Raw genomic sequence first — 15,240 nt, forward strand, 5'->3', positions numbered from 1 at the left:
ACTTTCGCCTGTTCCGCTACGGCTTGAAAGGATCCGCCCTAATGAACGACCCCGACAACAGCACAAAAGTGGTCTCGAACACCAATGTTTCTAGCGTACAACACGATTTCCTGCATGCAGCGACATCACCGGATGTGGTTGGCGAGACGGGGTTTGGCGTTGAGAGCCTCATCGACGACTACCGACGCCTCGCTCTCTACCTGCCAGACTCGGATACCCAACTCGTGCGACTCGATACCGGCCCCGAAGACTCGCTAACCGCCACCACTACAGTTGGAATCACCTTCACGGCCAACACGCTGCACTTTGCGTTCCCTCATCTCGTCCACAATGGAGACCGAGATCAGTGGTCACCGGTTGCTGCCAAGTTGCTCGACCAGCGGTTTGTGCTGCGAGGCTCGATCCATTTCAAGTGGGACAGTATAACAAGTCGCGTGGAGCTTGTGCAGTCAAAAGCGGACCTTTTGACTCCGATGCTGCACTTACTGGGCGACTTGGAGACCGTCTCTCGCGTGTTCGCCAACGCACTTGTCACTCCAGAATGCAAGCTTGCTCAGTAGGCAAGTCTTAAATGAACTTGCTCATTGTTTGCTCGCATGATAATGCCAGGCTTATAGCGAGTTTACAACGCACGGGCATGAATAATCGCGCGAATAGTTTGCAGCATGAGGCCAGGCCCTTTTTGCGATAAAGTCATACAGCTCAAGTAGCTCACTGTCCGCCATTTCCGACTCTGCGGGGCGCACCTTAAGAAGAGCAGCGCGACGCATCACCACCACTAATTCTTCGTCATCCTCGCTGCTGTCTTGACGTGCAGCGCTACATTGTGCGAGCTCTGGTGCCGGCCTAGTCTTCCCGGATTTCTTGTCGCGCCAAACTGGTGCCAGTGCTACAGCAGCAGTGATGTCTCGCCGAACACAGTTGGCTGAATCGTACGGATACAAATCATCTTCATCCACACTGTCCATGACAGCCAATGCGCACGCCGAGCTCGTCAACGCGTTGTGATCTTCAAAATGCTGCGCGAATGAGACGGTAATAGCCCCGGTAGTCACGCCACTATCGCAGTTCGAGATCAATCGGTGATTTAAAATGTGCGTGCAGTCATTCGGGCTGTCGTAGTCTTCTCGAACCGTAATATCACCCAGCGCTTTGGAAACACTGATCTCCATATTGAACATGAAGACCGTAAGAGCGTCGTAGACTTGCTTGAGCGACTGGACACCGCAAAAGTGGACTACGTCGAACCGATGGCACGTGAAGTTTCCGTGTGCATCCTCGAATCGATCCTCAGAGAAGTGATTCTTTGTCATGTCTAAGCTGCCGGATCGCTCCGTTAAGTAGCTGTAACACTGCATAAACTTCGCGTTCTTCATGCCAGTGAGTACCTCGCGTCGTTCACTGCACTTCTTGGGCAAAACCACGCGCGTATACATCGGGTTTTCGTGCTGGTCTCGGAGGTGGTTGGAGAGCACGGATTGGGTGCAAGCCACTGTGAGCTGCTGTGTCCTCACTGCACTTTTGAGCACTTGATTCTTCGTGGTTGCCTGCCGGAGCTTGAAATTATCGCTGCCAGTCGCCTCTTGGAGGACCTCCAGTTCTTTGCGTAAAGCTTGCGGCTTCTCCTGCAGAACACGAGCTTCTTCCTTACGAACCAAGTACGTGAACTCTCTCTTCTTTGCATGAAATTTGTGCGCCTTCTTGGGTTTTGGACTAGAAATATCGGGATGGGCAACCATCACTGAAGTTTCAGCCTGAGGTCCTCACTATTCGCTTTGCTGTAATACGTTGTGTCCTCCAGGACCTTGATCCAGCTATCCACGAGTCTACTGAATGAAGACTGTGGCTGGATCATCTCTACAGTTTTGTCGAATGTTGGGAGTAATCGTCATCAACGCAGCATAGTTTACTCCTTTGTGGCTCGTTTAACGCGGTTTGGCTTTGATTTCGTGACAAACAAGGGTCGTATTGCTTGCCAACTGCAGGAGATCTTTTGCATCAAGCCGTTGTTTGCAGCTGCTATAAGCACCAGGCGGGAAAGAGCTGTCTTTCAGATATCTTATCTTCAGCCGATGGGGGTTAGCCTCTCGACCATAGAGCGGTGCATCGTTTCGGCCACCGATCCATGTTATCCCGCATCTCCTCCCAATTACGTGGAAGGAGGGCCGGTGCAGTTGTGAAAACACCCACCGAGTAAGTACACAACAATTTCTTTTTCTGCCACTTACTGTCCATCCTCGCGGATCGTAATGTGGCCCAGTTTTTCAGAAATGCTGATCTCGATGTTGCAAAAGTATTGAACCAGCATGTCGAATACCTGCTTCACGCTCCCCACGCCATGAAGCTGGATTCTCGTGAATCTCGTCGAACAAAAGTCGCCATTTGACAGCTCATATCGGTGATCTTCACACATCGGCTTGCACGGGTCCACATTCGGTGGCCATTGACGCAAAAAGTGGCCCGCATCGTCCAGCTTCATCGATGTCAACGCCAGCAACGTATCCCGTCTCGTATCTTCATCTCGGCTCAAATGGATAAATCTTTGCAATGGGCTCCCTGCTTGAATTATCTTCACAACATCACCGCAAAATTATCAGCAAATCTACAACAACAAAACCGGAAAATAAAAGCTTACACATAGTGCGTACTCCGACATGATCCCTTGGATGTTGGCGAACTCGAGTTGTTGACTCTGTACTGCATCATGTAGCACTTTGCTGGCGATGGCTTGGTCCTTATCGTTTTGTCCTGGTCTGCCAAAACACGCCAGTGCCAGTTTCTGAAGCTCCTCCATCCTGGCATGAAGTACGTTCAGTTCCGTCTGCAGCCGCTCCTTCTCTTCTTTACGAATGCTGTGGGTGAATTGGCGGTATTTGCGCTTGATAGTGCGTTTCTCCTTTTGTGGCTCGGATTCTGCAGTGCCGCTGTGCACGCGTCAGACAGTTGCCAGGTGAGCGAGTCCCAGTCTCTGCTTCTTCTTCTATCCAATCGTCTAGAATGGACATCGAGAGCTGCGTCAAAGTCCCACACCAGAACCAAGCAAAAGTGAGACCAGCCAGCCCCAACACGAAACCCGAACTGGCGTACATCCCCACCACTGCACGTAGCGGATCCGTCGTTTGCACTCTGATCAGGAGTAACGAGAGTAGCTACTGCAACGCCAAAAAAGATAGAATCAACAACCACTTACGCTTGTACTTCTCCACACTCGGCACTTCCACTAGCACGTGCACAGCCCCTGCGGCGAGAGCCCGCACACCTTGTCTTGATAAGCCAGCCCGGGCAAGTTTCTAGGTCGAACGCAGATGCTGCTTGCCAGAGGTGGCGTCCACACCTCCAATGACCTCATTTTCCTTCAGCCACCTGGCGTCGGTCGTTGTCGCGTAACTCGGGATGTTTCGATTAGCGAGAAAAATAAAAGCGAACGAAAGACGTGAACTAACTTAGTTCTTGCGGACGCGACCCAGCGCCGACTGCTCGCTCGGGTTGCGAGCCTCGAGCCGAGTGGTATGCAGAGCATGGGCTTACAGAGCGTTCACTGGCCAGCGGCATCACTTCGTCATAGCTGTTGGTCAGTCTTGATGCTTACGCTGCACCAGTACCGGGAGCTGAGCCGTCAAACGACAAACCCCCAATAGGAGAGAGTCACGACCTCCGTGGCGGCCTTCGGCGCAAGGCGCGACATGGTCTTTCAGCCGACTTGAAACAGCCGTCTTTAGCACTGACAACTATTGCATGTACAAACGAAAAAGGCCTCAAATACCTCATTCTCCGCCAGGCTCTATCGTTTCAATCGTGCGGGATGCGGACCAAATATCGAGTGTTGGAGCTTCGTTTGAGCAATGCATTAGGATGCTGATGCAGTTTGTTAATGATCCTGGCCGCTTGCTATGACTTCGTGTCTATCTGTAGTTTGCAGTACCAACGCCGCGGTCCTTGCGAGCGGTAGCCTTGGAGATGACGGACTCAGCGACTGTAAGATTGCTCATGACGGAGCTAACATCCGACGGAGTGCCTTTCCGGCGCGTGGCGACACTGCGGACGCTTCGAGAGCTGGCAGTGGACGAGAGTGCCGACGGCCCCTTGAAAACGTCGCGCTTCGTAGATTTCTTGGCCGGATCCACTGGCTTTGGTGGGAATGGGGTGCCTTCAATATGGTCTGGAAACTCGTCCGCGTAGTCAATAATACCCCCCGTGAGCACGTAAATGTTGTCGAAGCCGCGCTGCACCAACGTGTGCGCCGTCTGCGCTACGACCTTGTCGTCCAGGTCGTAGATAACAACCAGTTTGGTCTCCTGGTTCTTGAACTGGTGCATCTCCGGCAGAAGCACATCGCGATTCAAAAAGGTGGCTGGGTAGTTCTTGGCGCGGTGAATGCGGTTCGCTGCAAACTCTTCCTTGGTTCGCGTGTCCAGCAGGAGGTAGGGCGGGTCGTAGTCCTCCTTCTCCTCGGCGTCGTAGCTCACGATACGAGGACCGCAGCTCTCTTGGTTGTCATCTCCGACAGGCACCCGCTCCATGGAGAATTCCCCGTTGGCGCCTTTCACCATCCTCGCAACCATTTCAGGTTGACTAGCACTCCCCGTGTCTTCATACTCACTGAAGAGCTCGGCCAGGCAGCGGCACGTAATGCGACGGAAAGTCTCGTCACGGCGCTTCAAGAACTCTTTGTGAGCTGTAGCCAGCGCGAGCAACACAGGAACTGCTACGTTAGACGTACGTGAGAGTTGATAAGAAACTACAACGAAAACTTACAGATCAGTCGCACTTTGTTGACTGTCGAGCCTGAATCGATCTTGCTCTGCGTGTTCTTGTACCTTGGGTTTTGGGGGATCTTCTTCTCCATGATCTGCACGGTCAAACGTCAATTCAAACCCAGTCGTACCATTTCAAAGCCGACGATTGGAAGACGTACGCCGAGCGGGGCTTTGGGCTTCGCGCGATGCATCTTGGACGGGCGAAGCGTCGGTGTCGAGGCGAAGGAGAATCGGGAGTGACAATTTGGGAACACCAGCGGCTTCTGTCGTTATTCAGCGCGTATATTCGCATGTTTCCAGTAACGACAATTTCAGGTCGGCTACGTTTGCAGGCATAGTGCTGCTACGGACATGTACAGATACTCAAAGTAAGTTAGACGACTTTAATGTTGTGGGCGTATAGTGCTACATGAGTTCTGAAGACGGTCCCGTTCGGTGGTACAACTAATGCACACAAGGCAAGTAGATGAAGAACCAAGGTCTTGCTCAATGAAAGGGTGTTTACATTGGACGATGGCGTTCACATCACCATGTGAGGCTTTCGATTCAAGACCTTCCGCGGCTTTTTCCTCCGATCATAATGGGACCCGTTTCCACCACAACAATCAATTTTGCTCGGCTGTCTTCTCCAGGCTGAGAAATCCACTCCACACGGCTACTCAAGCAAGTAACTTTGTCACACCTGTCATGAAACTCGCGAAGATGTTCTTGGTTGAATTGTTTTGTCACTCAGTAAGTTGCTCACCCACCAGGTTTGCGAAGTGCAAATGCATATTGACGGCCCCCACCTCGGCTTTGACTGGATTTCCTTTCTTCTGAGGTTGAAATGTTAAGTTGTGCCCATGACTCACGACATTCGTGTAAGATACTGCAATCGTTTGTTCATCTTTTACTCATGAAGTGTTTGCTGTCTTGTGTTTCATACTACTAGCGGACTTGGCTAAATGCTTCGTCAAGTAACTCCCACAATTTGGCATCGCTCTTCTTAGCCCCGTATCTGACCACTTCATCCACGAAGCTCACTATATTCTGCAACCTTCCCCATCCTCGTTGGCTCGGAACAGCACTTGAAGCACTTGAAAGCACGGAGATGAACACCCATTTATGATTCTGCTTGTAGCTGCTGCCTCTCGATTGCTCAACCAAACTGGTGACAATGGACTCGGTGCCTCACAACAACCATCACCAGTCCACAGGTACGAAAGATGTTGAAAAGCTGCCACGTTCTTTGCTCCAGAGTCGAAATTCGAGTTGAATGTCTTTCATCCAAAATGAAAAATGGCAATAATTTGTTCGCCCCCTCAGTCTTTTGAAAAACAAAATGTGCAGCGTTTAGATCGCGTTTTCCACAAGAAGGGTTGTCCGTTCTTCGAATCCGATCATTTGCCGAGCGTCTTGGCATTTTTACGAACTCGAAACCAGACTTTGGCGCCATCACCTTCAATTTCTAGAATGACAAGAACAAAGTTTTGTTTTGCCTACCATTTGAGGCGATGGCCAATGTTGAAGTCACATGCAAGCAGTCAACGAAGAACTGGATCCTTTCTTCTCGATTGGCGGCAATGATCTAGTGTTCCTTTCTTCTACAGTCGTAACATTGGCGTTATCCCTGGAGACAGCCCTGCAGCTACGTGCGAGGATGTTGCTGGATCGGTTCTACGTTGCTTTGCTAGCGGCAACATCCTGATTGTCTCTTATCAACCCTGTGATGATTGGATTGGATTGGATCGCATACCCAAACTCATGCTCTGCTTGGATGTGTGTTGCTCTTTTAATTCTACTTGATACTTCTCAAGTAGATTATAACTGGGGTGACTCGACGTTGTTGACTCGCGTGAGCCGCACCATTTTCTGTCTTTCGAAAGCAGAGTTTGATGCATCCACCTGCTGATTCGACAGTGTCTGAGCACTACCAACGCACATATTTTCGCTCAGTTTTGGAGACTCCACGGAATCAAAGTTTACTTTTTGACTGGGGTGAGTCCGCCGCAATTACGACTCCTAACTTTCCGAAGTTGGCGGTGTTCGACGGATTTGCTGCTCTCTACGACATCGACATTCGCGCCCCAAATCTTGGCGGTGATCTAGACACTGTGATTGTACAACATGGGTGATGAACAGCATCAATTCAGTCTAACCAAAGCAGGTGGGTCACTGATGGAATTGATACTATCTTCGACAGCAATAGGATAAAAGAGTCCCTCTTCAGCGATATCGCAGTTTACGGCGGCGAGAATCACGCGGCGATTAGCCTCTGATGAGTCCATCAACGTCTGGGCGTATTCTGGTGATAGAGGCACGCTAAACGCATTGATATCGCCGTTTTCAATTTTGTCGAGCTCACTGCAGTACGCAGAGGCACCAGCAAGCCACGGAGGCGCCTCGTCCTTCATCCTCTCCACCAGTTCATCCACCCACGCCCAGAAGAACGATACATTGGTCTCACCAATGTAGATCCAGGACAAAGTCGACGACAATCGTGTCACGTTGCGAGGAAGCTCGTTGATATTCATCTCACTGATGCCAAGATACAGCAAACCTTCAATCTCAAAAATCTCAGTTGGCAGCTCCGTGATAGGATTGCCAGTCACTGCCAGATAGTACGGCTGAAGTCGGGTAAGAACAAGCGGAACAGTGGTGAGTTGACTGTACTCCACTTGAATAATCGCGTCTGCGGGCCACTTCGCATCCAGATCATCCGGTAACTCGCGAAGGTTTGTAGAGCAAATCTCAATGTCGTACACAGCAGACGGGAAGTCAATTGACTGAAGACCTGCAGGTAGTAGCCCATCCGTCATATTGACGCGTGCGATTAGCAGTGAAGACATCCCCGGGTGGTTGGTATTTGTGATTGCTGCTGACTCGCCCCACTCGTTGATAGTCGTGTTGTACAACTTGATGTTACGAAGCTGGTGAAACTCAGTGAAAATGTCTGGCATCTCAAGCGCTGGACAATGGCGAATCAGTAGCTGAACGACGGTAGAGCTGTCAAACTCGCTCCACTTTTCCCGAACCTGGTCCTTAGTGCCATAAATGCCCAATGCGTGACAATCAAGGCCAGCCAGGTAACAAGATGGGCGAGCGACGGCCCAGGGCCTCACTTGCATGAAGCATTGCGAGAGCGCTGGCTGCAGGGATGCTTGAATGTGCAACCCAAGAACTGCAAGCCCCCAGACGCCAAACAATACATGAGCTCCAACAAATAGCAGTCGACCGCAACGGATGCGAATGTTTGTGTCACGACAGCTGTCACTGTGCTTCAGAAAGTTTGCCTTTGGAGATGAAGAATTCAACTTTGGCTGCGAAGCTGCTGCGAACCTCGATCCCACCACGATGCGTCTATTTCCCCAGAATGAGTTTGCAACAACCGAGTGCATGACACGGTCTTTCCTTCTTGGCAGTCTCTGCAGCAACTCTTTCATGTTCATAGTGGTGATAACCAGTCCAAACGAGAAGATGGCACGGCTTGCCAGATCCGACCAGGAGACTACAACGACCATCTTAAACTCATTGAGAGCGCGTGCTACCCATTGGTCATCATACCACCTGGCCTGGCTGAAGCCTTGAAGGCTTTGGTCGTATTCACCAGCGTAACTCAGCACGATAATTAACTCAACACCCATGCAGGCGACGAGGTCCAAGACACAGTCCAAGACGATGCACGTAAACCGCCTTCGAGCCTCATCTTCCTGGGAAAAAGTATGCACAACAGCAGACGACCAGCAATTAATTCCTAGCAGTATGACGTAGAACCGATTCAGCAGCGTCCGCGGGAGCAACAAACTCATACGATACGCCTGAACCGTTTGCAGTGCTGTCTCAATGATCTCTCGACCAATCAGTACAACGTGAAAGTGGTCTCCGTTCACTCCAAAAAATCCGCGACGGTCCAAAATCTTGTCATAGGCTTTCTGAAGAAGGTCTGGGCTGGAGCGGCCTGGTAAGACGACGTTGGTTTCCATACCAGCCGACGAGGATGACCAGGGTGTGAAAGCCAACGAGCGCTGCCAAATCGATCCGCCCAACATCAGCAAAATACACACAGCATGCAGTGCAGACATTGCGACGTGGACGATGGCGATCGTGTGGTGATACGCTTGCGGCATTCCAATCTGGAACGAGGTCAGAAACAACTGAACATACGTTTCTTGCAGCTTCCAGTAGCAGTATGCGTAGAGCGCGTTGTAGACGCAAGTGACGATATGGACAGCCAGGATAATAGCCCACCAAACCGCGAAGACCCAAGACGAAAAAGTGACGAATTCTGTAGACGCTGTCGGTGAACTTTGAGGCATCGTGGAGAAGCAAGTTCCTTCCCTTCTTCCGATCAAGCGTAGCTCGAATTAAATACCTAGGGTTTCACTTCGAGCGCCAAGCGAAATATCTGCCGAACATAGCGACGCTGGTAATACCTTCAGGTTTGGTCTCAACCGATCAATTTCACGGTACTGTGTAACTACAGTAACAAGGGTCAACGCTTTCATGGAAACCTCGGCAAATCTGACTTTCTAGTAAGGTTGTAGGCCACTTGCGCCAGGATTTTGAACGCGACCCAATCATAAAGCTTTGGTATGACCCTCTCCACTGAACGTTCGAATGATAAAAGGTTTTAGGTTTGCGAGCCCATCGATTCAGTAGCAGTTTGAAGGGGTGGGGGCTGTGGTTCCTGAAGTAAGTAACTAATACTTGCGAGGGTAGCATGTAGCTGTCTCCGCAGATGAAGTGAGGAGGTTTTCCCCCTTCACCGCAACCTTTTTCACGAATGCCCCGGCTCTCCATCTACTGCATGGAGTTACTATCGGCGTCAAAAACTGAGTCGTTGCATGGCCTTCAAATTTTTAACGTCGCTACATGCTGAAAACTCCAGCGTCCGCGTTCTCCAGCCTGCAGATGAAATACATACCCAAGCGAGAGTTGCCGACCGTGCCAGCCCAATTACTTCACACCTTCTGAGCAAGTGGAGGCAACGTGCTAATAGCATTGATGCCATCTTCGATCTCGAGAGGGTAAAACAGTCCCTCAATCGTTCAAGATAACGTCTCGGTTCGCCTCGGACGGGTCCATGAACGTCTGCGAATACTCAGGCAATAGCGAGACATTAAAGGCACTAGCGGTGCCGTTCTCAAGCATCTCGAGCTCGTCGTAATAAGGTGAAGATACGGGTTTGCTCTTCCCTTCATGCGTTCAGTGAGCTCGTCCGCCCAAGCCCAAAAGAATGAAATGCCTGTGTCGCCAATGAAAATCCAGGATAAAGCTGCAGAAAGTTGATTCACGCCGCGAGGTAGTTCCCGGATATTCATGTTGCTGATACTGAAGAAAATCGTGCCCTGGACCTCGAAAACCTCTGGTGGAATTTCCTTGATAGGGTTGCCAGTCACTGCTAGATAGTACGGCTGAAGTCGGGTAAGAACAAGCGGAACAGTGGTGAGTTGGCTGTACTCCACTTGAATAATCGCGTCTGCGGGCCACTTCGTATCCAGATCATCCGGTAACTCGCGGAGGTTTGTAGAGCAAATCTCAATGTCGTACACAGCAGACGGGAAGTCAATTGACTGAAGACCTGCAGGTAGTAGCCCATCCGTCATATTGACGCGTGCGCTTGAATGTGAAATCCAAGTACCAACACACCCCACGCTCCGAACACCAAGGGAGCAGCACGTAACACGAATCGTGCACCACGACTGCGCAGGTTTGTATCGCGGTAGCTGTCTTCGCGCTTAAGATGGCTGCGTTTCGACTGCTGTGGGGGTGACAATTTCGGGCTTACACCGTTGAGTTTGTCGGCCCAGAATGTGTGACTCGCGGTTCTTGCGTTAGGAGTCTTTGTATTCGTGCCGTCAAACTGGGTTACGCGGTTCACGTTTGTTCGCGACAAACACTGCAGCAGCTCCTTCATGCTCATTGTGGTGATGATGAGGCCGAGGGATCGACTGGCTAAATCCGACCATGAGACGACGATGACCATCTTAAACTCAATGAGAGCGCGTGCTACCCACTCGTCGTCGTTCCACATAATTTCTGGGAATCCTAGAAGTGCTGGCTTGTAGTTCTTCGCATAGCTCATCAAAACGATCAGCTCCACGCCCATGCATGCCATCAAGTCGAGTACACAGTCCAAAACAATGCACGCGAATTGTCTACGAGCTTCATCGCGCTTGAAAAAGAGCGAGTAGACGACTACGGACGACCAGCAGTTGGCGGCAAGGAGAATGATGTAGAAGCGATTAAGCAGAGTCTTTGGTAGCACGATGCTCATACGATACGCCTGCACAGTCTGCAGAGTCATCTCAAGTACATCACAGCAGACGTGGACAGTGTGGAAGTGGACTCCGTTCGCACCGCAGGAGACCACGTCGGTCTGACATGGCGGTATACATCTTGGTGAAGCTCTCGAGAATGACCGAACTCGTCCGATCCGACTTGACTTCCTCGATTTTAGCATCCGCATCGCATGCAACCCACAGCGTAAAAGCTAGTGACCGCTGTCGATTCGATCCACCCAAGATGAGCAAAATGCACACTGCGTGGAGTGAAGACATGAACGATAGCTATTGTATGGTGGTAGGGCGGCGCCATTCCGATTCGGAATGAGTCCAGAAACAAATTCAGGAACGTGCACTGCAGGTTCAAGTAGCAGTATGCGTAGAGTGCATTGTAGATGCAGGTGACGACATGGACAACCAGGATAATACCCTACCAAGCTGCAAAGACCCAGAAGAAAAGTTTAACAACCGCAGTTGAGGTTCCATCAAGAAAAATGTAAATGTAAACTAAATATTGTTTATTGGGAAGAATGGCAAAAATACCGGCTTTGGGTATTTTACGTTGGCCGCACCAGCGGAGGTGGGGTACTGATGGCATTGTTGCTGTCTTCGATCTCGAGGGGGTAAAACAGTCCTTCGATCGTGACATCACACCTGACCGATTTCACAAGCACTGCTCGGTTCTCCTCGGACGGATCCATCATAGTCTGCGAGTATTCCGGCAAGAGCGGAACGCGGAACTCAGTGGCGGTGTCATTCAGAATCTTCTCAAGGTCGTCGCAATAGGGAGTAGGTCCAGCTAACCACGGGTTCGCTTTGCCCTTCATGCGTATCACGAGCTCATCCACCCACTGCCAAAAGAAGGAAATGTCGGTCTCTCCGATGAAGATCCAGGATAAAGCAGCAGAGAGCTGGGTTACATTACGCGGAAGTTCGCGGATAGGCATCTCGCTGATCCCGAGATACAGCATTCCCTGGATCTCAAAAATCTCCGGAGGAAGTTCAGTGATCGGGTTGCCCGTCACAGCCAAATAGTACGGTTGCAGCCGAGTCAGCACCAAGGGAACCGATGTGAGTTGGCTGTATTCCACTTGGATAATTGAGTCTGGGGGCCACTTCGTGTCGAGGTCGTCAGGCAGTGAACGCAGGTTTGTGACGCAAAGCTCAATGTCGTAGAGAGAAGGTGGGAAATCTGACGACTGAAGTCCCGCAGGCAGCAACCCATCCGTCATGTTGACACGGACGACAAGCAAGGACGACATACCCGGATGCTTCGCGTTTGTGATCGCTGCCGACTCGCCCCACTCGTTGATGGTCGTGTTATAAATCTTGATCCCGCGAAGTCCGCTAAATTCTGCGAAAACGTCAGGCACTTCTAGCGCCGTACAATGACGAATGAGCAGTTGAACGACGGTGGAGGCATCGAATTCGCTCCACTTTGTGTAGACTTCTTGCATGGTGCCTGAGATTCCTAACGTGTGGCAATCAAGCGCTGCCAAATAGCACGAAGGGCGGGAGACTAACCATGGTCTCACTTGCATCAAACATTGTGGCAACGTTGGTCGAACTGCTGCGTGGATGTGGAATCCAAGCACCAGCAGCCCCCATACCCCAAACAACGAATGGGCTGAACGCAGCATTAGACGGCCAGCGCGGGTTCGCAGATTGGAGTCACTACGCTTTATGAGATGCCGTTCGGACAGCTGCGGGCCTGATAGCACCGGCTCGGGAAACTTGGGCCCGACGGTGTTAAGCTTATTGCCCCACACATCCTCGGTCGTTGGAATTCCGGGTCCTTTCTTACTTGTAGATTGAACAACACGATTAGCGTTCCGTGGTAGGCGCTGGAGCAGCTCCTTCATGCTCGTTGTAGTCATGACCAGCCCAAGCGAGAAGATTGAGCGACTTGCCAAGTCTGACCAGGAGACCACCACAACCATTCGGAACTCGTTGAGCGCTCGAGCTACCCACTCATCGTTATACCACATAAGCTCAGGAAAGCCTAGAAGTTTCGGGCTGTAGTCCTGTGCGTAGCTCAGCAATATCATCAGCTCGACCCCCATGCACGCCACCAAATCTAGCATGCAGTCCAGGACAATGCAGGCAAGTCGTCGTCGAGCTTCGTCGCCCTTGAAGAAAACCGAGTAGACAAGCACAGACGACCAGCAATTGACTGCTAGCAAGATGACGTAGAATCGGTTAAGCAGAGTCCGTGGCAACAGCATACTCATTCGGTAGGCTTGCACAGTCTGTAGTGCTGTTTCAACAATCTCACGGCAGATTAGGATCACGTGGAAATGAGCTCCGTTTACGCCGCATAGTCCGTGTCGATCAGATAAGGTTTCGTAGACTGCCGTGAAACTCTTCAGAAAGATTGAGTTCGTACGGTCCGACTTCACTTCTTCACTTTTTACGCCAGCAGTACTATTCGTCCATGGTGAAAAGGCCAAGGAACGTTGCCAACACGATCCGCCAAGCATCAATGCGACGCAAACTGCGTGTACTGCTGACATGATCGCATGGACGATGGCGATTCTGTGGTGGTAAGGCGGTGGCATACCGATCTGGAACGAATCAAGGTACATGTTGAGGAATGTGCTTTCCAGCTTCCAGTAGCAATAGGCATACAGTGCGTTGTAGATGCAGGTGACAACGTGTACGCTGAGGATGAGAACCCACCACACCGCGAAAGTCCAGTAGGAGAGCTGGACGATCTCCGTTGAGGACTTGGGTTTGAGCCGCGACATCTTTCAAAACTCCCAGCACTCGCTTAAAATGACCTTGCTTGGGCAAAACTCTTGAGTAATGAACAAAGTTCACGAAGACCCCCACGACAAGGACACAACCAGCTTCTATTCTAGTCGCAATTCACATTGGCATGCCAAACTGCTGATCTTCGCAGTCTTATTACCGGACATGCCGGCTCAGTCAATATACTAGTTTTTCTTTCAATTTTTGTTACTGACCTAAAAAGGAGCGCTTTAATCGATAAATATGCAAAGTCCACACAAGCTGAACAACGACGTTGTGGCTGATATTCCAGCATTAGCATTGCCTCTTCAATACAAGTGGAGCGCTGATGGCATTGATGCTGTCATCAAAAGCGAGAGGGTAGAGCGAACCCTTGTACGAGGAGCTGCAAGTGACTGTTTTCAAAATCACCTGCACGTTTTTGTCTGCTGGGTCCATGAGAGCTGTAGAGTATTCCGGAGAAACTGGCACTGGAAACGTCGTTACCGCTCCATCCTGAAGTCTCTCGAGGTCGTTGCAGTAGGTAGAACCAGCAGCTCGCAAAGGGGCAGTTTCTGTTTTTGTATTCTTTACAAAGTCGTCGATCCATGACCAAAAGAACGAAATGTTCGTCTTAGAAATGTAGATCCGTGACAACGATGATGCCAATAGTGTCACGTTTCGCGGAAGCTCAGAGATATCCATCTCGCTGACCGCGAGAAATAGCAATCCCTCGGTCTCAAAAATCTCTGGAGGAAGTTCAGTGATCAGGTTACCAGTCAGAGATAGATAACTTGGTACCAGTCGTAGTAACACCGAAGGGACCGCAGTAAGTTGGCTGTACTCGACGTAGATAATTGATCCTAGAGGCCACTTCGAATCCAGGTCATCCGGCAGCTCGCGAAGGTTGGTAGAGCTAATTTCAATGTCGTACAGCGTTTGAGGAAACTCGTCCGACTGAAACCCTGGCGGCAAAAGCCCATCCGCCATATTGACACGTACCAGAAACAACGTCGTCATCCAGGGATGGTTAGTAGCCGTGATTGCGGCGGACTCACCCCAGTCAACGATACTGGTGTTGTACACTTTGATTCCCCGGAGCTCCCGAAACTGGGTGAAAATATCTGGTACCTCCAGCATCGGGCAGTGCCGAATCAGCAGCTGAATGACGGTGGATGGATTAAATTCGCTCCACTTTTCGTGCACCTCCTTTCGTGCACCAACAAGTTCTAACGAGTGGCAATCCAGGGCAAGCAGGTAGCAGGAAGGACGTGAAGATGCCCATGGTCTCACTTGCATCAAACACTGAGCCAATGTTGGCTGTACCGATGCGTGAATGTGAAGCCCAAGTACTACAATGCCCCAGACCCCAAACAGGAAATGAACTGCACGCAGCATAATACGGTCACGATGTGTATACCACGATTTCAAGGGAGCAGCCAAGGTCGCAACACGTGTTTGCCGTCGCTGAGTCAGTTTTTCGTCGTATG

General features: G+C 50.7%; 2 protein-coding genes across 2 annotated transcripts; both read right to left on the minus strand.

The window, feature by feature from the left end:
- Window positions 1-611: 611 nt before the first annotated feature.
- On the minus strand, window positions 612-1,739 carry KRP23_9202 (uncharacterized protein; the record flags this gene model as incomplete). The annotated part of the gene is made up of 1 exon (XM_067894731.1): window positions 612-1,739. One exon carries the CDS (start codon window positions 1,737-1,739, stop codon window positions 612-614), a length of 1,128 nt encoding a protein of 375 aa, XP_067742379.1.
- A 485-nt stretch (window positions 1,740-2,224) lies between these two features.
- Window positions 2,225-4,948, minus strand: KRP23_9203 (Centrosomal protein of 41 kDa; the record flags this gene model as incomplete). Its single annotated transcript, XM_067894732.1, has 5 exons — window positions 2,225-2,569; window positions 2,636-2,913; window positions 3,923-4,675; window positions 4,756-4,849; window positions 4,916-4,948. 5 exons carry the CDS (start codon window positions 4,946-4,948, stop codon window positions 2,225-2,227), a joined length of 1,503 nt encoding a protein of 500 aa, XP_067742380.1.
- Window positions 4,949-15,240: the final 10,292 nt, after the last annotated feature.

This window comes from Phytophthora ramorum (assembly GCF_020800215.1).
Source record: "Phytophthora ramorum isolate Pr-102 chromosome Unknown Phyram_PR-102_s0008, whole genome shotgun sequence".
Lineage (NCBI taxonomy): Eukaryota > Oomycota > Peronosporomycetes > Peronosporales > Peronosporaceae > Phytophthora > Phytophthora ramorum.